The sequence below is a fragment of the Poecilia mexicana genome, unplaced genomic scaffold (genome assembly GCF_051168715.1).
Source record: "Poecilia mexicana isolate PSO_F unplaced genomic scaffold, ASM5116871v1 scaffold_12, whole genome shotgun sequence".
Lineage (NCBI taxonomy): Eukaryota > Metazoa > Chordata > Actinopteri > Cyprinodontiformes > Poeciliidae > Poecilia > Poecilia mexicana.
Window position 1 is genome coordinate 12,666,277 of NW_028263381.1, and position 27,141 is coordinate 12,693,417.

The 27,141-nt window shown below is 41.1% G+C and overlaps 1 protein-coding gene across 2 annotated transcripts in view; it reads left to right on the forward strand.

The window, feature by feature from the left end:
- The window catches only part of LOC106917413 (mediator complex subunit 13L), a 92,960-nt gene extending 66,437 nt beyond the window's left edge, over positions 1-26,523 (forward strand). The window contains exons 5-31 of one of the 2 annotated variants that reach the window (XM_014986364.2): positions 7,186-7,331; positions 8,071-8,277; positions 9,090-9,254; positions 10,527-10,683; positions 10,775-10,879; positions 12,107-12,763; positions 13,485-13,704; positions 14,521-14,599; positions 14,706-14,821; positions 14,951-15,047; positions 15,423-15,640; positions 15,948-16,126; positions 16,998-17,926; positions 18,239-18,418; positions 18,686-18,915; positions 19,236-19,434; positions 19,545-19,818; positions 19,920-20,178; positions 20,269-20,457; positions 20,564-20,787; positions 22,202-22,344; positions 22,899-23,057; positions 23,355-23,519; positions 23,644-23,795; positions 24,354-24,518; positions 24,681-24,790; positions 24,906-26,523. In XM_014986364.2, the coding sequence (XP_014841850.2) occupies positions 7,186-7,331; positions 8,071-8,277; positions 9,090-9,254; positions 10,527-10,683; positions 10,775-10,879; positions 12,107-12,763; positions 13,485-13,704; positions 14,521-14,599; positions 14,706-14,821; positions 14,951-15,047; positions 15,423-15,640; positions 15,948-16,126; positions 16,998-17,926; positions 18,239-18,418; positions 18,686-18,915; positions 19,236-19,434; positions 19,545-19,818; positions 19,920-20,178; positions 20,269-20,457; positions 20,564-20,787; positions 22,202-22,344; positions 22,899-23,057; positions 23,355-23,519; positions 23,644-23,795; positions 24,354-24,518; positions 24,681-24,790; positions 24,906-25,038 (5,857 nt within the window). In that variant the 3' untranslated portion in view covers positions 25,039-26,523. The remainder of the gene's footprint in view (positions 1-7,185; positions 7,332-8,070; positions 8,278-9,089; positions 9,255-10,526; positions 10,684-10,774; positions 10,880-12,106; positions 12,764-13,484; positions 13,705-14,520; positions 14,600-14,705; positions 14,822-14,950; positions 15,048-15,422; positions 15,641-15,947; positions 16,127-16,997; positions 17,927-18,238; positions 18,419-18,685; positions 18,916-19,235; positions 19,435-19,544; positions 19,819-19,919; positions 20,179-20,268; positions 20,458-20,563; positions 20,788-22,201; positions 22,345-22,898; positions 23,058-23,354; positions 23,520-23,643; positions 23,796-24,353; positions 24,519-24,680; positions 24,791-24,905) is intronic. The other variant, XM_014986365.2, reaches the window with a different exon arrangement.
- Positions 26,524-27,141: the final 618 nt, after the last annotated feature.

The window sequence follows — 27,141 nt, forward strand, 5'->3', positions numbered from 1 at the left end:
CCCCGACCAGCAATATTTTCAGCCCACGAGGGAACATTTCTCACTAACAATGACTTCTTATCTCATTACCTCTTTTGTCTCTTTTTTTTTTTTCTACTTCCACACTGTGCCTTTTCTCCCCATTAGGGGGCGTATTGATGCGAAGCATTCATGCCATGCTTCCACACCCGTGCCAGTTTCAGTGCCTTGGCATAGCTGTCTTTGTCAGGGCTTATCAGGTGTTTATCTTGTTTGTGTCCATTGGGCACAGCGGGTTGCGTTAGATCCAGGAGATGATTTCCTCAACCACAACCGCTTCCCCCTCCTTCCCCTGCTCCCCCCTTTTCACTCCTTCCTCTCAACCCAACTCTCATTCCCTCTTTGTGTCTGAATGGGAGGAAAGCTCTCTGGGTTGGTAACACATTGCATCAGACGCCGAGGGGAGAACGTACGAGTAGGGGGAGAGCGTTACAGGGATGCAGAGTGAGGACGGGGAGACGAGGCATCAGAGAGGGGAGGAGCGGGGGGAGCGGGGAGGCGCGGGTGGTGGTGCGGTGGGGATCAGAGAAGGTGGGGGGTCGTAAATTAATCATCGCCATAGACGGCTGAATGGATGTATTAGAGTCTGTCTCCCTCATTAGTTCAGTCAATTCTTTGCATGCCAAGTGTAACGCTCAGTGTTTTTTTATATTGCAGCTTTCATTTCACTAATGGCCATAAACTCATGCATAAATAATATTTGTAGTTCAGAGTAGCAGACCTGTTCTCTGCTATGAAAAACATGGCAGCTGCCTTTTGTTTTTGCTTTATTAATCTCGGAAATTCTTCGCTGACCTGACAGAACTGGGTTTTTGCAATTTTCTTCAATTATAAAATGATGAAAATTAACTAAAAGACGTAAAACAGTCACCAAGATTGTTATATTTATAAAAAAAAATCTAGTGTGCTTTCTGTCACGACAGCATTTCTTTATTTTTTCAGCATTACCACACCACAGGTATGGAGACAGCATCTTCATTTAGACTTGTGGAATAACTTCATTGATGTCGGTGCTGTTTGTTTGCTCTTATGTGTTTGCACAAATCAAATGCCATGATAAATTTAGATCGGCGGGAGGGAAAGGAAGCTAGACAGAGCTTGTAAGAACTCACTTGAATTGTACTCATGCCAGCAAAAAAGAAAAAAAAAATCTATCTGACCTAATTTTGCTCATCTTAGTATTTTTTGCTCCTCGCTCTCTGGTGTATTCAGAAACTTAGCAAAAACATCCCCCCATACAAAAGAAAAAGAGATAAAGGTTTGTTTTTTTTTAAATCTAATTTTCTGCATCTCATTGTGTGTGTTACATTACTCTAATATGTTATTAGTGATCATATACACTTTTAAGTCTTAAATAAATACCAATCTGACAGATGTGCTTAGGAGAAAGTGAGGACAATTTGCCATTTGGTAAAAGCATGTAAGCCTTAAGTCACGGTGTAATTAAGGGTTGGAACTGTTGTAGACAGGTTAAATTAGAACAGTGACAGACAAGAAAAATGCTCCTTCAAGTCACAGATTGCTAGATGCACTGACAGCCCGACTGGATGGATAAGTAGCTGCTGAGTGAATGAACTGGAAGGTGGTGACTGACTGGATATAATGTGTGACTGAATGTAAGAATAGAGATGAAAAGTTACACCACTTTCAACAATCCCCAGGGAATTTGTCGATTGCTTTCATTGTGCAAAAGGTTTGTACAGAACTCAGTGATTGACTTGACATAGTGTAACCTTTCCTGCAGAGGTATTAGTTTGTGTCGTTTAGTCATTGTCTGCATTAATCCGACACAGCTCTTTCATGAGTGCATGATTTTCTTAAATGTGGTGCCTTTACATTTACTCTTTCATATGTTCTGTGTGTCTGAGGAGTGGACACGTAAGGTGCTGCCACTTGCAATTTTGCACAGGTAGCTGAGAAAGACGTGTTAAAGTTGAGAAAGAAATAGAAAAAAATATGTTAGAGCAGAAAGGAGAATGAGAGACATGACCAGATCCTTTTCATTTTTTTTTTTATTGCAACAATGCAGTACCTTGCAAATGCTGTCAAACTGCTTGACATTGTTTTTGATTAGGATCCCATGTGACTAACTATACCAGCAATTAATTATGATAGAATTAATTATATTTTATACAAATAAAAACATTTTGATAGACTAAGTTGAAGTTGTGTCTTTTAAAGTATTGAAAAAGGTGTATCTTTAAGAAAAAAAAAATCAGAAAAGAACCACATGCATTTGCTCTTGTCCATCTTTCTGCTGATAAGTTAATAAGATCACCTTGAAAAGTCCACTAGTAGGTCAATGAAGTGCAAAACTATCCTAGTATTAACACAAATGCTCTGTGAGAGCCACAGTAGTTTGTCGGAGAACAAAAGTGAGCAAATCGCATCATGAAGACAGAGGAACGCACCATGAAGGTCAGGGAGAAAATTGTGGATAAATTTAAGTTAGGAGTGTTTTAAATGTCTTATCCTAAGTTTTCAACATCTGACAAAATACTGTTCAGTCTATCGTTCACAATGGCAGCTGAGCATACCATTTTACTGGCCTTTCCACCACCAGTTGGTCTCTTACTGGGCAGTATGTGTAACGCTATGTGTGGCTAAAAACCAACCAAAAACACGGAGCGTCTTTACACATGGCCAGACAGGGAAACACGGTGGTGTCAGCATCATGCTGTGGAGTTGTTTTTCTTTGGGAGGGACAGGAAGGCACCGTATATGAAACAAAAACCTATGGAAGCGCAATTTCATGAATTCTGTACTTAAATCTGTAATTTTATCCTGCAGCTCAGCTCCCTATTATTGTGAAACCATATACATTTTGTTGTAGCATAAACATTGTGGTAACGGTCCTCCTCAAAGCCACCGAGAGCCCTTGAATAATACATCAAACTTAATGCTTTTGCCTTTATGTTGCTTCTAATACGTGGCGGCACACTGCAGAGAACGTGTACATGCAGCAGCGTTTAGATTCACCTGCACTTCAGCCCGAGAATGAGTCTACATGTTGGCGCTCTGTTTGTGTTGGAATAAATTAAACAATCGTGGGGGCACTCTGGAAGCAGCTTCAATAGGATGCGTACACATGCTGCTCACGAGAGCTTACAAGAGTGTAAACATCCTCCACAATGGTCCACAAGCATCAGTGGAGCGTCTTAACACGTGTGTGTGGAAAAGGGTTAGCTGGAGGGAAGAGGATAACTCACGGAGCTGCTCCTCTGGTGGCGGGGAGAACACTCGAGGTTCAGTTTAAGCAGATTAACCTCTCAGATTTAAGAGAATCCAGATAAAATACTATCATACCTGATTAGTTCACGTGTCTGTGGTTGCTAGCTGAGCACCGTTATCGCGCCGTCAGATTAAGACGGGTCTGTTGGAGGAGATATAAGCCTGGTGTGTAATCCTAACGGTTAGTGTGTGGATTGATGTTTTAGTAATTTTTTCTTGCTATTTTAACAGTTGTTGTTTTCTGTGCAACCATCCAAGTTAGGCTGTGAGCCTTTGTTAACTCCGAACATCTGATTGGGCATTCATGATTCCTAAAAGTACTCTGATTATAGTAGTAAGTTGAATTAGTGTTGAATTTGCCGCGAAGTTGTGTTTTTTTTACTTATGTAAATTATTAGAAAAAAAGACTTAGTGTAGTTATTCATAAATATGACACTTAATTTTATCAATTTCATTTCATTTTAGAAATATACAAAATTGCTTCATTACTTTTTTTTTATGTGTGATTGAATTGTTTCACCAGATATGCAAAGAATATATCTATCAGAACTGATTCTTGGTCAATTTTTGGAGATTATGCACAATGAAGTTATATATTTCATCCATGTTTAAGTTGACCTTAAACAAATTACATTGAAAGTACATTTTGCAGCATTGAGGTCTGGATATAATTTGAAATATCATAAAATTAGCATACATTAAAAAAAAACATGATCTATTTCCTTCTACTTGAAAATGAGGCACAATGTTGTCTTGTTCTATTACATAATATCCTCAGTAAATTTATTGAGGTTTTTGACATGTGAAATGTTTCAAAAGACCATTTTGTAAGGCACTGCATGCGAGCCACTCTTCTTGTCCACATGCTGCTCTGACCGCTGGGTATGTGCTTGCTTTTTCTCCGTCTACCTTCAGGAGCGTGGCATTGTTGGCAGATTTGTTGCACACAATGTTCAGTATGCAAAATTCAAGACGGAGCCTGCAGATATCATGAAGCCAGAGCAAGTGACACATTCACACAGACTGTAAAATGTCTGCGTGTTCCCCTATACCTCTACATTAGCTGATTGATTTCACCATGAAATCATGCTCAGTAGCCTCCTATTAAAACTCTGATCTCATCGATATGTGTGCAGCATTTGCAGTGTGTGGCACTGAATTATTCACTTCCTCCTCTGTCTCTCACACTGCTTTTGGTCTGGCTCCTCCGGTCTTCCCTTTCCTTATCTCTTTAATTTCCTCTTACTCCTCCCTACTTTCCCATTTTGTGCCCGTCCTGCTCCTGCATAGCCCCACCTGACTTAATTCCCCGTGTCTCCATCGTCTTCTTCTGCTTTCTTTTCCTTCTCTTTCTTCACCATCAGTTCTTCCCCCCACTCTCCTCTTCTCCTGTACTGTCAACCCTTAGTTATGTCTCAGCCGTCTCTCCTCTTCATTTATTAATACCTGTACTCATACAGACACACATCCCTGCTCCGCCGTTCTCACACACATACTTATGCCTGCCGACTGAACAAAACCCCCCAGAGGACGTGTGGAGCCCGGTGTGTCCACACACTCACACCCGCTTACTGTGCAGGAAAATGCCCTTTGTAAAAGGACAGGGAGCATCAATCTCCCAGCTGGGTCATCTTGCAGTTTGATGCTGCTTTTTGTAGCTCTGCTGTTTCACTGACTTGCAAGTTGTCACATTTTATTGCAGTTAAAAAAAAACAAAACAAAAAAAAAAAACAAGTTAGTGTTACACTTGTCATGCTTAAGTGTTGACTTTATGAATTTATTGGCTGTAATTGCTTACATAAACTTTGTGTAAACATTGTCAGAGAGACTTGTGACATTGATTTTTTCTTTTTTTGAATACAGTAGCATTAGTGGAACAATCTGAATCAAACCCTAAAGTCTTTGTCTACACTTACATAAGCAAGTATCAACATGGGAAAGAGATGCATTTTTTATCAATTCTTAATTTTCACTCCATTATTGTTACATTTATGCAAAACTGTTGACATCTTTCAGAAAATAATAATTCAACCCATCAGTGGCTCAGATCTGGAAAAAAACAAACAAAAAAAAAACAACTGAAAAGTCTAAAAACTGCTTCAAGTATTTTGCAGGGCTCGATAAGTTCAGAAAAAAATTAAGGTTTGTAAAAAATTTCCAATCAGTTTGTACACCTGCTTGTCAGGCCAAGGTTGTGGCGAGACTGGAGGTAATTAGGCGAGAGGTGGGACTCACTCTGACCAGGTCACTCAGGACAGACAGCATGCACATCCATCCATTAATCCAACAGTCTGTACAGATTTCATACTGTAAGCCTGAAATATTTTCCCAAATAACAGTAAAAAAAAAAAAAAAAAAAAAAAAATATATATATATATATATATATATATATATATATATATATATATATATATATATATTTTTTTTTTTTTTTTTTTTAAACAGGACAGGAAACTATCTTATTTTATGTCTGGACTTTTTAAAAAAATATTTAAATGCAATATTTGCTGGACCCCCTGAATGTCTTGAAGCTCTATGAGTCCGCAGAAATCTCACTTTCCTTGTAAATTAAACAAAAGCGACAGAGATGAACGTCCCTCCCCGCTAATTTTGCTTATGTGTGTATTTGTGCCGAGCAGATTGGTACCCTTGACTTGCAGCTGTTTTCCCCGAGCTTCCCTGTGCACCTATATTTAGCTCTTCGTGTGACTGGAACGATGCGCCGAGGACGAGGTTGGAGGGCAGTGACATTGAAAGCATTTTTGACTCATGTGTTGCGGAAATGTGAACTGCAGAGATGATAAACTGCCACCGAGTTTCCATGCGTTTCGCTCAGGATATTATCTGTGGGGTGAGAAAGCATCACAGCCATGCATATGTATGCACTTTAGCTGTGCTCTTCTCCCCGTGATTGTGCAGGCTTATGTTCGAACCACCTGCTGTCATTAGGGATTTTTCTCTTTTTTCTTTTTCTTTTTTTTTTCTTTTTTCTCTCAGGGAGCTCGAGGAGTGTTTATGAAGCAGAAAACCTTGCCTTCTCAACCTCTTGGGTGAATCCAGCGCCATCTGGAGGCTTTCGCAGTCAGAACCGAGACATCCGGCTCAGATACGGCGTGTTTAGTTCTGGCTGCGCATGTGGAACTGGCCATTTTATTGAATTTGATGATCCATTACAGCTCAAATGGAGGTCCAACTCCCTCAGGGCAAAGGGGATATTGCATAGGCAGCAGGGTAATCACAAAGCGATTAGAGTACCTGCTGACTTTATTGTAATTCTGATATATATAAACCCAGGTAGTGAGGTGGTTTATAGATTAAAAATATACATCAGTGGAGCTGTCGAGGCGGTTAATGACGTCCAGCCCGCCCACTGCTGTATAGATTGCAATAAAGCTCCAACAATTACTCCTCCTTGATTAAAAAAAAAAAAAAAAAAAAAAAAAACACAACACAGCAATGCATGATGAACTGTGCGCTGGCTGGTGTAATAAAGAGAGAGTCGCGACATGTAAACATGCAGCCATCGCAGTCAGTCGTACGCAAATGGGGATTTATACCTGCAATGAGAGTCGTGTGTGTGAGATGAGTGGTGGCAGAGTTTTGTGAACATGCTGTCGGACGGCGTTCTCTGATCTGTAGATAAGCTCCCCTCGTCTGTCAGATCTCAGGCTGAAAAACCTGGCGTGTTTAACATCTTCAGTCTGCTTCATCTCAATTGGACATGATTAAAAAGTAATTATGTTCCATTTTAATTTGAGCTTAATTAAATTGTGTAGGTGATTTCACTCGTAATTACACCGGACAAAGACAGGAGCGCGAGTCCATGTTGCCAGTCGTTGTCAAAGACAGGCTCTATTTCCGAGTCGTGTTACGTGCTTCGGCTATTTTGATGTGTTTTGCCTTGAACTCCGTTGTTTTTCGATCTTCTTTCTGCAGCGAACACCTGTCCTGCTCCTTCTCCTTCTTCCTGCACGGCGAAAGCAACGTGTGCACAAGCGTGGAGATCGTCCAGCACCAGCCTGCGTACCACATCACGGAGCGCCACATCCGACTCGCACAGACCTCCTCCACTCCGGTGCAAGGTAACACACACACACACACACACACACATGAACACACACAACCACACACACATATATATTTATATCAGAATTAATACATTAGCATTTTGCTCTCATGTAATCATTTTGAGCAGAAGCATATATTTTAAAGTTATGATTTTTCAAAAGTCTGTATTATGAGATTACGTCACTCCAATGAAATTATACTACTACTACTAATATTAATAATAATAATTTCAAAAATATTCTTAATATTATTTATAAAGTGCTTCATAGAGCAGCACTTTCCAACAAAATGCTGAACAGTTACAGGGAGAAAAGAAAAAAGAAAAAACAGCCACTGGTGAAAAGATGAGAATATTGTGCTTTCTTCCACATATTTACCAAACGTGAAAGTTGCTTTATTATACTGCATATTTTCTATACCACATATATAGTGCAGAGTTGACATTACTGGATTTAAATTTATATAATGGGCTGTGATAAGTACAAGTGTATTAGTTTAGAAAGTACAGTTTTATTTTTTCTGTAACTGTTTTCATAAGCAGAAGTAAATAAACGTATTAAAGTAAAATTTAAGTTCATTAAAAATTCTTTAGTCTGTCTGTTATTTACGGTGGTGCAAATACTAAAACAGATATAAACACAAACATATTAGGAAACATATTGGATCGTGTTTAACCGTTTTATTTATATCGCCGTTAGTTTTAAGCAGTTCCTTTCCTTGCAGTCTCTGACCGCTCTGCTCTTGTCTGTGCAGTGATTTTGAGTCCGTATGGCCTGAGCGGGACCCTAACGGGGCAGGCCTTCAAAATGAGCGACCCCGCCGCTCGGAAGCTGATAGAGGAGTGGAGCTACTTCTATCCCATGGTGCTTCCACAGAAAGAAGGGAGCGGAGAGAAGGAACAAAAGGAAGCAGGGCAAGCCTACGACCGCAGCTCTCACGTGGCAGTGGATGTCATCGTAGGTATGGCAAAATGAAAAAACATCACACAAAGTTGTAAAAAAAAAATGAAATATTTACTAGATTTGAAGAACATACGGCATGTAAAGGGAGTTTATTCACCAAATAAAAGAAAACAGTTTCCTGCACAATCCGTCTTATTTCAGCAAATACAAAAGAACACTGCTGACCTTTCAGCATGCAAATAGCAATGAATGATTACATTAGGCTTCAGTGATGTTGCTTTCCCAAAGCAAAAGGTGAGACAATAACATCTCATTGATTGCTCTCTGTCTTTTGTTTGAGCAGAGGAACTAGTAAAAGTGCTGCTTTAACTGCAATGAGCCTCTCAGTCTTCCAAAATGCCTGGAAGGGGGGATGACTGAAAGCTATGAGCATACAGTGAGACAGGCAGAGAGGAAGAGTCTGGAAGCTGAGCCATAAACTCCAGGGAGGTTCTCTTACAGCCTAATCAGTCTGATCCCACAGCGTTGACTTGACCTGATTACAATTAAAACTCTTTTGGATACCGGCAGCTTTTACAGCTAAAGAGGAAAGCCAGAAGAAGCCTGAAAGTAGAAGGAGTTTTATTTGATTATGTTTTATCAGTGCAGTGAGTGAGAAAGCGTGTGCTTGCATTAATGCAATACAAAGCTGCCGCTTGGCGCGAGTGCATTTGCGGCCATTCGTGCTGAAATCTGGGAACATGCTGTAAATCTCTAACAGAAATGCCATGTTTTGCTCACACAGTTCATCTTTGCTAGGATTTGTTAAGGATTTTCACAAATTTGTTGTCAAACGAGTGCCGCAAATCCTCTTTTTTCTTACCTTCCTAGGCGGCGTGAGGATGACCTACCCAGCTGCTTTTGTGCTGATTGCCCAGGGGGACCTACCGGTGGAGCAGTCTCCACCTGTTCCTGCAGCTCTGGGCCTCAACAAGGAGCTGAACAACTGCAGCGTGCCGCTGACTCCTCCGACGTCACCAGAGCAGCCCTGCTCTGGTAACACACACACACACACACGTGCATGCATGCATGGTGCAGGGTTTTGTCTGCACGGTAAAAATTTAAGTCATAACAGCCTGAAGTAATCGATTCTAGATCCAGGATTGAAAAGTATTTTAAATGTATCTTGTTCTATATTCAGGCAATTCTAGTTTAATTCAGATTTGTTAGATCCACTTAAAATGAGTCTGATTGTATTTTTAACTTTGTTCTTGGGATGTCCTGATTTTTATTTATTTTTTTGTCCCGGGTTAATATACATTTCCATACACCAGCAATCTGTGCAATTCTTCTATCTCAAAGAATAATTTTACATGCAGCAATAATAATACTTCAATACAGTCTTTTCATCACTATTACATGAGTCTTTCCTAATTACTTTCCTACACATTTTTCCATACAGTAAGCTACTTTTTTTCCCAACAGGAGTTTCTCCTGGTCAGCCTCAACATACTAAATACATTAAGAAAGCTATTATGTTGTTGATTGTTTGATAAAACAATCAAGTGACGTAGAATCACCTAAAGGAGCAAATGGCTTTATTTTTTTTCCTAAAATGTTTCGACTTGACCCATATCACTACAGTCTTTATTAAAACCTCCAGCTCCTATCTTTTTCATGGGGAGCAGTTTGCTAAACTGTTCACATTTACTTTTAATGTGACTCGGTGATAATTTAGCTCGTAACATTTGGTTCCCTTTTAAGCACGTGAGGACAAAACCTGCTCTTCCGGTTCATAAACTTAGCACTTTGTCTCAAACGTAGTAACATTTGATGACTCGGATTTCTGCTGCGGAGTGAGCCACGCTCCTGGACTGCTGGGAACTTCTGAGCATTTAAAGCCAAATAGCTGTGGCACCGACTGTTGAATTAAACCAAACATGAGAAAAAGCATCTCCTTTCTTCTGTTACGCGTGTAATAAATAGTGTGTAGCCCTCTTTAGCACTTTTTTTCCAGGCTTGTCTGTGTGAAGCATGAGAAAGTGACTAATGTGTAAACGACCCAATGATGCTACCCACCTTTAACAGACAGAAGTAGCCATCAATGTGTAACAAGAGCTGATAGTATACTCTGACCTTCTCACATTTCTGCTTCAAATTGTTGTGAAAAGGCACCAGTTGGATATTTTCACACATGACCCTGACTTTTTCAGCTGCTAACAGATTAATGAAAAGGAGAGCATGAGTTAAAAAAAAGACATTTTTCACTGCTGACTAAATTTAAAACTCTGTCGCTGAGAGGATGCTATTTGTTCTTTTCCTTGCCAGCGGATAGTGGCTTTGTGACCTCGGCCTCTAACGTCCCTACACCGGACAGCGGCATGGGGATCACCACTTTCAGCCCAAAGCATTCTGGTAAGAAGCTGACCTGCCAGGTGGTCCACCAGGCCTGGAGGGAATGCTATCTCAACCAGTCTCAGCACGTGTAAGTTACCTCTAAATTACTTTCTTCCTTTTTCTGCTTATTATTCTAATACTCATGATAGGTTATATTAACCAGTGATTCTTCCCTACAGACCAAATCAGCTCATCGATGCGTCGCAGAGAAAGGAAGTGCCAAACACAGTTGCTACGTGGAACTTTAACGATCTTGGAGCACGAACACCCTGCAGCTGCTCCAGGTAACACTGAGGTTTTCAAAAAATAATTTTTTGAAACAGTGTACACTAAAAATGCAGTTCTGTTGATCTACCATATGAAAAACGGATTGCATGTGAAAGACAACACAAAGTAAAAATGTATGGTTTTCACAGGAATCTGGAAGTGCAGCATGAATTTGTTCATACTTTTGTAGAGCCGCCTTTTGCTGCAATTACAGAAAGTCTTTGGGGTCTGTCCCTTCTAGTTTTTCACTCAAATGTTTGTCTTTTCTTGCAAAATAACTTAAATATGGCATTGAAGAGCTTCAGTGAACAACAATGTTCTCTGCTGCAACAGATTCCTAGTTGGACTCGGTCTGGATTTTGACAGGGCTATTCTAACGATGTTTTGTTCTAAGGAAAATCCATTGTAGCTCTGGCTGCATGTTTCAGGTCACTGTCCTGGTGAAAGGTGAACCTCATCCCCAGTCTCAAGCTTTTTGTAGCTTCTCACACTTTAATATTCCTGCAATTGCTCTGTATTTGGTTCCACCCTTCTACCAACTAGCCCTGACCAGTTACTCCTTTCCCTGATGAAAATTAGCATCTCTGCAGCATTATTCTAACACCACAATATTACGCTATAGGTTGATTTGTTCAGGATGATAAGTAGTGTGATGCTTCGTTGCCATTGAGCGATACAGCAGAGATTGTTACAGTTCGGTTTACGATTTTGTGGTCCGGTGTATTCAGGAGAGAGTTTCTTCCACCAGCTTTGCTTTCTTGGAAACAGACAAAATAGCGTACCGAACCGCAACAACCCTTATCGCTCAGGAGAAACAAGATACTCATTTTCTGCTGCAAATTATGCTCTATAAGTTGGCCCAGAAGTTGTAGTTTAGTGTCATCTGATCAGGATCATTTCTTCTACAACGTACAGAAATGTTTTTAGCAAATTTTAAACGTAACATCTAATTTCTATGAGTAATACTATGAACTGAGATGTAGATATCTGCAGATCCTCCAGTAGCCCCTAAACTCTCGGCTGACGTGGATGTTTATGTCCTGGTTCCCACTCCACACTAATGACTCACTCTGTCAAATAGAAAACCAACAAAATATGTGACAAAATTTGAAGAATGCCGAGGTTTATGAATACTTTTACAAGTCTTTCAGTGTACTGCATTATCGCTTCTTATCAATACTTTCAGCAAAACGTATTTTATTCTACTGTTGAGGGTTGTTTAATTGTATGCTTTTGTTTTGTAGGTTAAAGCAGCAGAAGCTCAACACGTCCACCACACCCGCTGCTAACATTCAGCCTTGTTCCAGCTCCTCGCTGTCTTCAGGCCCGTCATTATACCCCACCTCCGTGCCAAAACACAAGACGAGCGAGAGGCCGGAAAAGCCTGACAAACAGTCAAAGAGGCCGGCTGTGATTCCCTTTCACCACCGTCTTTCTGTGACGGAGGAGTCCCCGCTGGAACAGGACTCACCTGGAGGACCCCAGCTTGGTGCCCTCGTTGCGCTTGAATCACCGCTGGAGCCCCTGAGCTCTCTGCCAAGTTGCAAGTGTTCCAAGTCCCTCGCTAATGAAAGAAAAGCCCCGGAGTCCCTTCTTCATTCATCCATGTCTCCACTCCCGCCCACTCTCAGCCCGCACCCCCGGATGCAGGACCCGGAGGTTCTAGACGCCTCCGTGGACATGCTCGCGTGTCCGGATGGGGCCTCGGGTCTGGGGGTGATTACCAGCGAGACGGCGGTCTACACTGCTCAGCTGAGGCAGAGGGAGAGCGGGTCCGGCTGGTGGAGAGGCTTCAGGACTCCCAGCACTGATAAAAGTGAATTCAGGCCCCCTGAACTCCCCTCTGAGAAATTAGAGCAAGTGGAGACAGAAACATCCGCTGTAAACAATGCATTTAAAAGGTAGGAAATGTGGCAGATGATGGGGGAAAAAAATACAGTTGAGACCAGATAAATTGGAAGACGTGCACCTTTTTTCTCACCGTCTGAAGTTCAATCAGAACAAACTTCTCCTTTTTTAGGTTAGTTAGAATTATAAAGCATTTTTTTTTAGATTTGCTAAATGCCAAAAAACTTAACAAGAACATTTTTAGAGATGTTTTGTAACTGTCTTGGAGCTGTATATGAACTTCTAAATTTGAAAAAAGTTACCAATCTCGCAATTTTCTGTCAAATAGAAATCATTTAAATAACTCCGAATAACCTAAAACAAGACATGTTTGGTCTGATTTCACTTCAGACAGTGAGGATAAAAAGTGTGTGTATTTTAATTTGGTGTACGTAAATATCTGTTTTCAACTGTATGTAATATTTGCGATCTTACTTTTGCACAGTATGAATAGTTTAGAATTGTATATGTGATTACTATTGCATTCTATTTGGCATGATGTCACACTACCCAGAGTCACTCTGCGGTAGATCCTACGAAGATGTTAAGAGAGCTAACAGCATCTTATTACAAGGCTAGTTATGGCAGAGATACAGCTACTGGTGTGACGCTAACTTATTTTGCAAACATGAGGTTGAAGATCCATAAAGACAAAGAAAAAAAAAAAGCTAGTACATAATGTAAAAAGAAAATAATAATCCCCTGCTTCATTCTGTTCCTTTCTGTCTTTTCCAGACTGTACAGTCGGAGCCACAAGAGATTTAAAATCTCAGAAGAGAAGGTGGCGGAGCACATCCACGCTCTGGGCCTGTTTGTGCAGCCGGGCGTAGAGGCGCTGCGAGAAACTGGAACTGGGGACGATCCTTACGACTTCAAGGAAGGAGATATTGAGTACCCTTTTCCCTCTTCCAAGAGGTTGAAGGGCTCAGGGCGAGAAACCAAGCAGAAGGCCAAGGTAACAGAAGAAACATTTTAAAAGCTAAATACTGAACAATTCAAAGCCGCCGTTATGTGAAGCCGCAGAAAGCAGCTTCACATATTCACCAGTTTGAATATGGCGAAAACTAAAGTGAAAACCTGTGTTTTTTTTTTTTTGTTTTTTTTTTTTTCTGACGGTAGAAATTTTGCTTGGTGCGACAGCAAAGAAATAAGCTAGAACAAGTGGCTGGTGAAAGTGCTGATAAACATTTAGCAGCACAAGGTTGAGACATTTCCCTCAGGAGGTTGTGTGAAATCAAGAGCAGCTAAACGGAGAGTAAATACCAGACTTAAATTCACCAGGTGCTTCAACACTCCATTTGAATGCTAATGAGGCTATGTGTAAGATTGGTTTTACAAATTAATACTTTAATCCTGAGTGCAAAAAGAACACTCAAATCACCTTCAAAATTGTCTCCCCCAAGTGGCCAAAATATAGAGGTGCAGATCTTGAAATCCAAACTAGATGTACATCTTCTGCACCTATTTCTTTAGAGCACGTTGTTGCTTACCGTCCTTGCAGAGGGGGCAACAAATGTTTTTTTGAGGGTGGAGGGAGATGGGAATAATTACATGTATGATATGAGTGTATGCAATAAAAAAAAATCCACAGATTTCTGCAAAAAATAAGGAAGATTGAAATTAATATTTCTATTTTGTATGGCAGTAACGTCAACGGTGATGCTGCACCCCGTGACTCATAATATTCACGAACTGTGGCTTTTGACTCTTTTTTTATTATTATTTTGTGGCCAACAATCTAATCTAAAGTCTTATCTAACTCATTCTTTAGGGAGAGGAAATCACCAGCAACGGTTCACTGCCTGATGGAAAAGATGTGATGTCTATTTTTAACTCTGCTCCAAAATCCGGTGAGGAAATGGACCACAAACGTTTTAGTGTTTTATTTCCCATGTTTAGAGATCACTCACTCGTGGATATATTTTAACTGCGGATCTGATTTTATTTGTGTTTTAGATGATTTGGGTCAAGATGATGCTCCCACTAAAACTAATCCTTCTCTGACCGAAGAGAAAGATCTGGCAGTCAACATCTCAGATCTAGAAAACATACTTGATGAAGAAGATGTAGGGGTAAGACATCTCCTTCTATGCATCGGTGTTAGAAATATAATAAAATATAATATATACATATAATTTGTTTAGTTTTGCTGCATAAAATGCTTGAAATGATAAAACTGATCATTGATTTATATCTTACAGCCTGTTTATCCAAACCAACACTCAACAAAGTTGCTGGTGTCAACAGAAGATCGTCTCAGTAGCAAAGAAGGAAGAGTTAATGTATCTTATCCACCAAGTAAGTAAAACATACTCTTCACCACTATTCTGTTGTATAGCAATCACTAATTGTCATAAAAAACCTTTTTTTTAGAAATAGAGGAAAATGTTTACATCAAAATACCTGTCTGTGTAAAACAATTATGTGTGATCTAACGCACCTTTGATGCTATCAAACCCTTTTTTTGTATTTATTTCTTTGGAGAAATAAACCTATAGTTGGAAAGAAACATCCTTATCAAATTCCCCAGAGCAGCAAGTAAATAAACAATGTGTTGTTCCTACTTTATTTTTCTGTAGATGTCTCAGTGAACTTCCAATTTGTGGATTAAATATCTTTAAATGATTCTCCTCCTTCCGTTTCATCTCATTCCTCATGTCCGTCTCCTTTTAGCAGTTGCAGATCTCCAGCGAATGTTCCCCACTCCTCCTTCGTTGGAGCAACACCCAGCATTTTCCCCCATCACGCCGTATCGAGACACACCGAGTCAAGAGCCCCCCGCGGCCAGCGGAGTGACGGACCACCTCCCGTCTTTGGCCCCCACTCAGCTCACTGAGTACATGATGGAGATGGAGGACGGTGCCACTAGTCCCAGGCAGGATGACATTAAGGTAGACGCTTCTTTCACTGCAGTAGACAGATCTAGTCCTTTTCCCATTCAGAAATTCTTTGTGATTATGCTTTAAGCTATAAACCTGTCAGCTAGTTTGACATTTAACCTTACCTCTCTTGGAGAAGTGCATGTGTTGTATAAGGTATTATAGCTGAATTAAGGGTTTCAGGCTGTTGGATGTTAACTCTTCAAGTTGTTCTATGGGTTTGCAGCTATGCGTCGTTGTTGCCGGTACCACCGACCTGAGCAGCAGTTGCGAGAGACGCATCCTAAAAACCTTAACTAACATCTGACTTTCTCTCCAGCCACAGATAGGATCCTCCATGTTTGCGCCGCTCTCCTGCCTTCCCAGCCAAACTTTACCGCCACTCAAGATCCCTGAACAATGTTACTACCGTCCATCCTGGGCGCTTTTGCCCAAAATGGAGCATTTTACACCCATCATGCATCCACAGAATGCTGCGTTCACCAAGGATGGATACACGTAAGAAGCCTAAAGATTTTGAGAGCCAATTTCTGAGAACAATTGAAACCATTTACATAAAATTTATAAAAAAGAAAGAAACCCTTCCTTTTTGCTCAGTGTCTGATGTTAAATCAGACAAAATAATTCAGGTTTTAGGTCTGTTAGGATTACCAAAATCAAATATTTACTCGTCTTCAGGTGTAATGGTCAGCTGCCTGAGGGCACAACACTCATCTGAGTGGGTGTCTGGTTCACTTTACAAAATAGATGTTATGGGGAAAAAACATAATGTGGAAAGATTGTAGCAACATCCCAAAGACCAGGAAACCAGAAAAATCTTGGACATAAGTGAGATCTGCCAAAAGAATAATGACCTTAAACAAATCACCAAGTCAATTACAAAGTGGGTCAACGTTTTGAAGTAACCATCTCAAAGTCCTGATCTCCCTACTGAGAATGATTGGCCAGAGATGAAAAGGTCAACATACACATACTCATTTAATTACACCAATTCTGTCTGACCAAATGGGCCAGAATTTGTGAAATGATACCCAAAAAGTCTTAGTCCCAGGTTATATTTTAAATACAATTCCACCAAATATGAAGAAAGTTTATGTAAATTTCAATCTGGGGAGAATTTCTAAACCATTCTCTCTCAGCTTTCTGGCATTTAGCAGCAAGAAATTGTTTTGGTAATCCTAAATTGCAGAAGATTTGTCAGATTTGATACAGAATTGAGAAGAATAAAGATAATCTGTCTCTTTTTGTGCAAAGCATGTAAGTATGTGGTTGCAGCTAAAGTTGCACAAGCATATATAGACCCGTGTGACTTTTCGTAGCTATCATGCAGATGGTTCACTGTTTGCTTCCACTGATGTGTGTTTTCCAGGAACACTCCCAGTGTTAACACCCTCACAGACCAAGACTATGTCCAGATGAGTGTCAACACTGCCTCTGTTAGCACCACTACCGGCATCCTTCCCTCACCGGCAACGCCACGCTTCTCCGTGCCAACCCCACGGACTCCACGTACACCGAGGGGAATCAACACTGCCAGCTCAGGGCAGGGCTCGGTGAAGCAGGATGGCACTGAGCTCAGCTCACCAGCCTCCACCCCCTCCACCAGCCTGCCTCTTAGCTCTGTGGAGCATTTAGCTAGACCGGGGCCCCCGATCCCCGAGGCTCACAGCCTCTATGTAGTCCTTCTGCTCTCAGACTCCGTCCTCAGCGTCTTTAAGGATCGTAACTTTGACAGCTGCTGCATCTGCGCGTGCAACATGAACGTCAAAGGCGCAGACGTCGGGGTGTACATCCCAGACTCCACTTGCGAAGATCAGTACCGCTGCATGTGTGGCTTCAGTGCCATCGTGAACCGGCGGCTGGCTCACGGCACCGGTCTCTTCCTGGAGGATGAGCTCGACATATTTGGTCGGACTTCTGAAGGAGGCAGAGCTGCCGAGCGGAGGCTCGCTCTTTGTCGCCGGGACCCGATGATGGGAGACTCCAGAGCTAAGCAGTCCCAGGACGCTGGTCCTGGCTCTCCGTCGGTCATGGTTGTCATTCAGGAGCAGTGCTCCCAGCCAATTTCCTGTCTGACTTCGTTGCACCTTCCAATTAATTCGCCTTGTCACGGCCGCAAGGGAGCGCTCCTCCAGAGCTGGATGTCTGAAAAGCAGTGGGCAGACGCGAGTGACGCTTGTGTGGACTGTTTCAATGCTTTTGAGCAGGGGCTGCAGTATGTGGACAACCCTACAGGAGGGAAAGTCGACCTCACCGTCGTGAGAAGCAGTGCTATTCATTCCTGGCCTCACACAAATGGTAAGGAGAGTGATTAATTTAGTCTTTATTAGTAATGTAATGATTTAATGCATTCCGTTAAAGTAGATGTATTGATTGGTGTAAATTTATTTACAAGAGTTTCTTTTCATATATGATCAACTGTGTGAGTGTGCATAATGTATAGGTGTGTATGTATGTTTGCATGTGTAAATGCGTAGATTCATCCTAGGGTTAATGTGTATTTGCTCGTCACAGCGTTTGTCTGGAATGAGTCAATGAAATCAATGTTAATATGTTTTTGCATCTTTTCATGAGCCTTCTTCTGTGTGTGTGTGTTTGCACTTTCCAAAGTGGTGGACATGAGCAGGTTGTCGTCTCAGGATATGGTTCGAATGCTGCTGTCCATGCAGCCCTTCCTGCAGGATGCCATCCAAAAGAAGAGGACAGGACGGACCTGGGAAAACATCCAGCACGTTCAGGGTCCGCTCACCTGGCAGCAGTTCCACAAGATGGCTGGAAGAGGCTCCTACGGTGAATTCACACCTCTTTTCTACACCTTTTTACTGCCAGGGTTCTCAAACGTCAGTCCTTGAGAACCACTCTCTTGAAGCTTTACACTCAGACGTGATCCAACACATTGCCCAGCTCTCTACAGAATTTGATAACATGTTGAGAAGGTAATTCAACCAGCGTAGATCAGATGTGCTGGAACACCCAACCCTGCAATTGAAGGACAGTTGGAGACCACTCTTGTAAAAGTGACCTTGAAACCGATATAATAATCTGTATCCATCTCAGGTTCGGAGGAGTCACCAGAGCCCCTGCCAATCCCGACAGTGCTATTAGGCTACGACCGAGAACGAGACTTCTTGGCGTTGTCGCCCCTGGCTTTGCCTTTCTGGGAAAAGTTGCTGCTGGAACCATACGGAGGACAGAGGGACGTGGCGTACGTGGTGGTGTGTCCTAATAGCACCTCGCTGCTCGCGGCATCACAGGCGTTCTTCCAGGAGCTCAGTGCTGTTTACGAGGTAACAATTAGAAGCATCAGCAACCCTAAGAGTGATGATCACACCAGTGTAGTATCACAACCCAGTCAAAGTTTATACTTTCAAAATTTCAAAACTTCAAAAATGCTGCCTGTCTAATCTGTCTGCACTTTGGCCATTTTGCAAAGACTGGCAAAACTCTTCAGTCTTCGTAAATATGAACATTCTGTTTGTAGTGCCAATTCACCACTAATGTCGTATTAAGCACTTCATAGTACAAACAAAAATGTTCAAGGAGTTTAAATGCTTTTCAATGCACTGTATCAACAATGCATCTAACGTGAAAACGAATCGTTCTGCAGACGTGCCGTCTCGGAAAGCATCGCCCTTTGTCCAAGGTATCCAAGGACGGCCTTGTCCAAGTTGGGCAGGAAGTGGAGCCAGAAAAGCTGGAGGAGCTGAATGTCGATCAGTGGCTGAGTGGACAATGGGCTGGACAGCAGCACAGCGACAATATAAGCAAACTAAAACTATATGCCTATGCCTTGAAGCAGCAACTAGGTGAGAATTAACAAGCTGATTATTTTCTCGTCTCTTCCATTTTGTTTCTTTCAATATAATATAATATATATAATAAACCGTATATATATATTTTTTTTCTCTTCTTTAAGGCCCTCAGCTTGCAGCCCTGACTTTAGACAGCAGTCTTCTGTTGCCTCCCAAACCGCAGCCTCCTGTAAACAACACGTCCTCCTCTGGACAGCCTCAGACTTGGAGTGCTGACGGAGAGCAAGCTTCGGGTGCTGTCAGTGCATCAAATGCGTCAACCCCGGGTGGAGCTCTCTCAAGTCAGCCTGGAGAGATAGCCCAAGGAGGATCCAGCGATCCAAAGGGCCAGCCTAGTTCCACACCAGCAGCGAACACACCAGCGGATACTCCTGAACTGTAAGGAGACAGAGAGTCAGAGCATTTGCTGCGATTTAAATTATGTTTGAACAAGAGCAAGTGTTCTCCAGCTTCATGCCTCTTTTGCTCCCTCTCTGCAGCTCCTCGGAGCAGACGCGAATCGGCATCCCCACTGAGGCTGACTCAGCAGACAGCATTGCAAACCCACCAGCAGTCGTTATTTATGTTGTCGACGCTTTTCTCAGTTCAAGTGGAATGAGACATGAAGGGGGAGAGGAGGACGAAGAGGAGGGTGAAGAAGTGGAGTCAGGAAGCATTTGGCTTCTCGGGCTTCTCCGCTGCTACACAGAAATGCTGCAAAACTTGCCTGAGACTATGAGACCGGCACTGGTACTACAGGTAGGAACATATTTTGATTTGCAGTACGGCAGTTCTGAATTAAAGGCGCGCGTTGTGATGGTTTGTTTGCGTCCTGTGCCTGTGTTTCAGGTGGTGCCGTGCCAGTATCTCCTCCAGCCAGCGAGCGGAGAAAGCCGCTTGTACCTGCAGCACCTGCGCTCCATGGCCTTCTCTTGCTATTCACAGTGCAGACGGTTGCTGCCCCAGCAAACGTATATCAAGTCGCTTACTGGTTTCGGCCCAGTGTCCACTGTCAGTTCGGTTCTGAAGAGCCCCGAGGTCTGCATGAGAATTTAACTTGATTTAAGCTAACTTTTCTCTTATTCTTGTACCAACATTTTAATATGTATTACTCATATTTCTGTTTTCAACTTTTTTCTTATAGTATCCTAGACCACTCCAGCTTTATTCGCCACCCTTCATACTCGGGCCGAACCGTCCAAAGCATCCAGAACCAGGAGAGATATGGGCCGAGGTCCCACCCAAATTCAACGTGCTCTTTGTAGGATACTGCCTGTCTCATGACCAACGCTGGATCCTGGTGTCGTGCACGGACCAGCAGGGGGAGCTCCTGGAGACCTGCGTTATTAACGTCGACGTTCCCAATAGGTAAGCTGTGGTTGTCTGCAGTGGCGGTCCTTGTTTGCCTGTTGCCCCTGGCAACCCCCTCTTTCTGCACCCAATCTTATATATTTATGTATTCAGTGGGTAAAATAAGAATTGATTACATCAAAGTTTTTCTCAATAAATGTATTTCAACCTCTCACACCGCATGTCAGTAATGACCAAAGTAAAACACATTTACAGGAAATTAAAGCAAATGAATCCACAAGATGAATTATAGGTACAATGTTGGACTATGTGTTGAACACACTGTACAAAAGTTTTGGGGTTTTTGTGAAACGACTTGCAGGCCGACCTTGATTGAAGAAACTAGTCACAGTTGTCCTGGTGTGACTTTGATCAAATTTTTCACTTCTTTTAAGATTCTGGGTGCCGATTCAATGCAGTCCATATAATTATTTTCTTTCCATAGACTTTCAATTGGAAACAAGTTAGTTAATAGACATTGTTAGACTTTTACTTACTTTATATCAATTAAGAGTTACTTATCATGCTTTTGAGACTAGAAATCCACACTTTTTTTCATCTTCAAGAATCTACAAGTACATTTATCCGTTCATTCTTTCTTCAGCTCTATGAAGTCTGACAGTACCAGTCGTTCCCTCCTGCATATTTTCTTGCTATTTTTTAAGTGTCCTGCTTGTTTTTCTGGGGTTGATGTACAGAACCACTCATCCAACCAGGGCAGCTTTGCTCTCATCTGACCACATCATATTCTTCAAGTATTTCATTTGCTTGACCAAATGTTTTGAAGCAAACCTTAAACAGGCTGCAGCATCTGGTTTTTTTCTGCACTTGAGTGTTTTTGCAGTGTTTGTGCATAGAGGACATTGTGGTTTAGTGCATTACTTACTGTTTTTATGGAAAGACTGTTTTTGTTATTTCCAGGTTTTCAGAATCTCTCTGCAACATAACTGTTACATCCATAACTATTTTAATTATTCTTCAGAAATCCTATGAGTCCCAACAGGCTATTGCTAGTTTATGGTGAAATTATGTTCTTTCTACTTCCAGACTGTGGCTTAAGCAGAACGCACTGTGAAACATTCCAGTTTATAAATATAGCTATAATCATTGCCAGTAGTTAAGTCTTTGCAGCATTGTTGATGTTTTTTGCAAAACTCTCTTTGCTTTTACAAACTGCACCACTCTTTTCAACACTTTAAAATTGGGAGACTTTTTTTTTTTAAGTTTCAGAATAGAGATTTTACAAATCAGAATCTCTGCACATCATAGAATAGTCCTGTGCAGCTTTGATGAGTCCAGATATTATGACTTTATATCAAATGCAGAGAAATCAATGAGAATTATTGTTAATGTTTATGCTGCTCTTGATGACATGTCAAACTAATGTAACTAATGTGAGTAATTCTCTATATCTACATTTTCTTCACTACAGAACAAGGCGTCCCAAAGTATCAGCACGGAAGATGGGACTGCAGAAAGTGTGGGAGTGGTGCATTGGCATCATTCAGATGACCTCCCTACCTTGGAGGATTGTTATAGGTCGGTTAGGCAGATTGGGTCATGGGGAGCTTAAAGGTGAGTAAGTGATCAGAACGAAATGTTTTTTCTGATAAGTTTTGGCTAGTGAAAAATGACTTTATACCCATCTGGATTAACTAGTTTTAATACCAAAAGGTATATATGTAAGTTCTGCCTTTTGAATATAACATTTTACATTATTAGCATCTAAATCAATTGAAAAATGCAATAATGGGACATTTACACCCTATTTGGTTTTCTATTATAGAATAGAGATTTCTTTCTTTCCTTCTGTACTTGTTTATATATTTCTTTTTTCTTCTTTCTGTTTCTATTTTTACCATTTTTAAATTTAGCATTACTAGACATTTGTGGGGAAATATCTTCAATAAAGTCATAGTGAATTATTTCAAACTTTCAATAATGAACAGAGAATAAAAAAAAATATGTATGAGAAAATCGCAATGTTCCATGAAAAACTATAGGAAACCTGCTCAGTCTCTCTAAGTGCATCTTTGATACTAGAGGCCATTTGGCTTTCTCGATGTAAGATGATATTATAGAATACAAGGGGAGGAAAAGACTTCTCACTCAGTTTATCTTCCAACTAGACTGGAGTTCACTCCTCGGGGAGCATTCCCTCCAATCAATTGGACGGCAGCTGAGGGAGGCTTGTCGTGTGTGTGGGATCTCAGCTGCTGATTCTCCCTCCATCCTCAGTGCCTGCTTAGTTGCCATGGAGCCCCAGGGCTCATTTGTGATCATGCCAGGTATGTAGGAACTGCACAATAAATGCTCCTTTTTTTCATTGTAACTAAGAAATCCAGGAAGCTTTAATAGTGAACGTAAAGTATAAATTGTATTCAGTTCCAAGTTAAACTTTTTTTTTCTTAATTGTACCACAGAATCTTTGTTTTTATGTTTGATTTTAATGCTGAATTATGTGAGGGTGAAGTCCCTCTATAGAGGGATCGTTTCATTTGTGGCATTGCTCTTGTGCAATTATTAACTGTGCAAATATGCACAAAAAATCACTATCTTATTTCCTTTTTTTTTTCTGCATCTAGATGCGGTGACCATGGGCTCTGTGTTTGGACGCAGCAATGCTTTAAACCTACAGACGTCGCAGCTGAACACCCCTCAGGATGCTTCCTGCACACATATCTTAGTCTTCCCAACTTCTGCCACCACCCAGCTGGCTCCCAGCTCCTACCCCACTGAAGACAATAATGGTAATGAAATATAGTGATGTAAATCGTGTAAAATGTGACTGAAGCAGGGATTAACCTAAGCTCCTATAGAGTGATTTACATTCTGACACTTGAAATCATGTCTGCTGTTTGTTTCTTTCTTCAGATGACATGTTCCCTGATCTTCCCTTCCCTGATGAACTGGAAAACGATATCGGCCATGACATGATGCTGATCACATCTCTTCACTCGCCGCCCAACACCTCTCCTGTGCCCTCGCCTGGGTCACCATCAGGCCATCATTTTCACCACACCAGGGTGAGTCAGGGATCAGTTATGCAAATAACATTTACGTGAATAGAAATTGTACATGATCCCTAGAGAAAAAAAAACATCAATTATTGCCAACTAAAAATAAATAAGTTAGAAGTCTTTTCATGTGCTTTTTTTTTTTTTTAACTCTTTAATGGGCTGTATTACATTGTCTTGGAGCATATATTGATTAAAAATGTCATTTGGAATTAGTTTAAATCTTCAAAGTCGACTTGTTTATTTTGTGTAGCAATAGTTCAATTACATGCACACAGAGGAAACCACAATTCAAATTTACCCTGGAGGTTTTGGAGATTTTCCTTATTTTACTTATACACACCTGGTTCATTTGTAAACACAAACTGCGTAAATTCAAGTGAGTGTATTTTAAAGCCTCTTCATCTGCACTGTAAAGATTAAAATTCGTGGTAGTTTTGTTAGAAACATAAACCCTCAGTTTAATAGCAAAAGCTTACAAAAGCAGGCCGTGACATCACCAATGGATAAGTAACGGAAGAGCCGAATGAAGGTCCTGATTTTTCTGGTTCTGCTTTGTGTCTGTAGAGCCAGGGAGAGCGCCTGCTGTCCAGGGACAACCCTCCAGAAGAGCTGAAGCAGCAGCCGCTGGCTCTGGGCTACTACGTCTCCACCGCTCAGGCAAACGGACTTCCTCACTGGTTCTGGGCGTCCTGCCCACAAGCTGAGAGCCAGTGTCCGCTCTTCCTTAAGGTAGTGAAATCGTAACGTGTGAGCTTTTACATGGTCTCCCTGTGAGTGCGCCGGTTCTCCCCGGTTACTCTGGCTTTATTTCTCTAAATGCAGGAAATTACAACAATTTTAAATGTTTGAAAACATTTGAATTTCACACTGCAATTTGTTTCTTCCCTCTAGGCGTCTCTCCACCACCACATCTCGATAGCTCAGTCAGATGAGATCCCGTCTGATAAGACCAAGCGGACCCCTCACCCCTTAGACTCAAAGACCACCTCTGACGTCTTAAGGTGAATACATATCACCAACCAGCACTGTCTAGATTTTTAAACTATGAAATAAACCTTAACATTGTCAGAATTTCGTATACTTCTAATGATAAAAATCTGAATATTTCTCTTGCAGGTTTGTGTTGGAACAGTACAACGCCCTCTCCTGGCTGACATGCACACCTGCCACACAAGACCGTCAGTCCTGCCTGCCTGTCCATCTTGCCGTCCTGGTCCAGATGTACAACGCCATTCTGAACATACTGTAGCTTTGTGGACTAATGGGAGACTACAGTTTTTTTTTGTGTGCCTCTTTATGACCACCAGAGGGCGCCAGTGCTCCTCTGTTGCTTTGAAGTAGATGTGGATTTCATGGGCAGGGCTGAAACGTGGAGAAGTGAGGTCAGTAGTGACTCTGTGATGGTGGCGTGCAAAGAGCAAAACGGATGGCTCCAAATATGCTCACCTCCCCCCCCCCCAAAAAAAGCATCCAAGGAATGGAGTTCTGGCTGTGAATTCAGAAAGAAAGAGCAGGACAACGTAACTCCACACTGCGCAACCAGCAGATTGCATGACAACACAAACACATGGATTTGTTTCGTCGGCGGCGTTTCCAAAGTTCTACGGTTCTGCACTGGACTTGCGGCTGGTCGCGGAAACTTTATTTTTGCCTGAGGGGTGGGGGTGGGGGAGCGTTTTGACCCCACTTTTTTCCTCACTTTCTAAAGTGTTGCAGATACACACGCAATGGAAACTATTTGACAAAAAAAAAAAAAGATGTGTTATTTATATTGTAAGGCATACATTTACAAAGAATTGAGACTTATTTTTTAATATTTAAAAACAATGAGAGAAAGAAACAAAGCCTTTTTTTCCCCCGAAGTGACTGTTAATTGTCATGGGATGCGAAATGAAATGTCAATTTAATGCAATTGTAAAAATGCCATATTTATACAGATTATATCATGTCTTAGAATTTGATATATATGAATCTAAATAAATATATATAAATGTAAATACAAAAATATATATTACCTCTCGCAAACAGGCACTTAACAATGGGGACGGGGGTGGGCAAAGCCGACCCTTTGGAAGTGCGCACACTTATGATGCATTTTTGTCCTTTTTCTTTTTATTTTCTGAACTTACGGACATTTTTTTATTTAATGAGTTTAACTTAAATTGATGCAGAAAATACAGTATGCTGTATATTTATAAGGTATTCATATTCAGCCAAAAAAATAAATGACAAAACTTGAAATAGGAAGTAAAATTCGCTGATAGTTCAAATTGATCGGATATTTTAAGAGTGACCATTTATTTCATTGGCTTTCCTAGATGATGTCAAGCAAACCATCGAAAAGGCTCAGTTTCTTCCGCCTCCCTCGGTCTGCTATTTGTTAGAGTCTAAGCATGTTTGTATATACACATTTCAGATTTTTGGGGGGGTTATTTTTGCTATTTTTTTTCAGAGCTGTACATTTCATGATGGTTGGTTTATTTTAAAGTAATTCATATCATTTTTATGATTATCGTTTTTTTTTTTCCCGCCGTGAGTTTTTTGAGATGCATTATGTGCAGAAAGTCATTGAATTTCAGCCAGTTGCCAAGTAAGTGTACACACATGTACAGACAAGTGCAAAAATTTGTTACATCTGTCATCACTTTGAATATTAAACAGATTACCTTTAGTGGAAGTGATCTGTTACTTTTACACTCTTTTTTTAGTAAATTATTAAAACTCTTGAGAATGATGCTGTGTTCAGTGCTTCTTTTTAAGGCGACTTTTTTTCTGTTTTTCATTTTGAAATCCAGATGTTGCTGCAGAAAAAAAGGGAATTTATTCAATATTCCAGTTTTTTTTTTAGGTTTTATTGGCTCTAGTGGCCTTTATTTGACAGGAAGGTCAGTAATGAGAGATGGGGAAAGATGTGTGGCAAAGGTCACCAAGTCAGGAATGGAACCTGCGACAGCCATGTTGAGAACTAAGGCCTCCATACATGGGTTATGCTTAACCCCTGGACCACCACAGCACACCCAGTTATTTTTATTAATGTAAGCAACCCTATAGAAGAGGGTTCTTAGCCTTGATTTATAAGAACTCAGCGTTTCAGCATTTTCTCAGTTTTCTGGATGTTTATTCCAGATTAGAGGAGCATAAAAACTGAAAGCTTCTCCATGTTTGGTTCTGGTTCTGGGAACCAGAGTAGTTTCGAACCAGAACACCCGAGTGGTCTGGAAGGTTGATATAACGATAAAAGTGCTTGATACCAGAAATTTCCATACACCAAATAAAAAGACGTGTACACCTTTCTTTCTCAGTGTCTGAAGTTACGTCAGACACACATCTCTTGTATTTGGTCAGTTAGAAT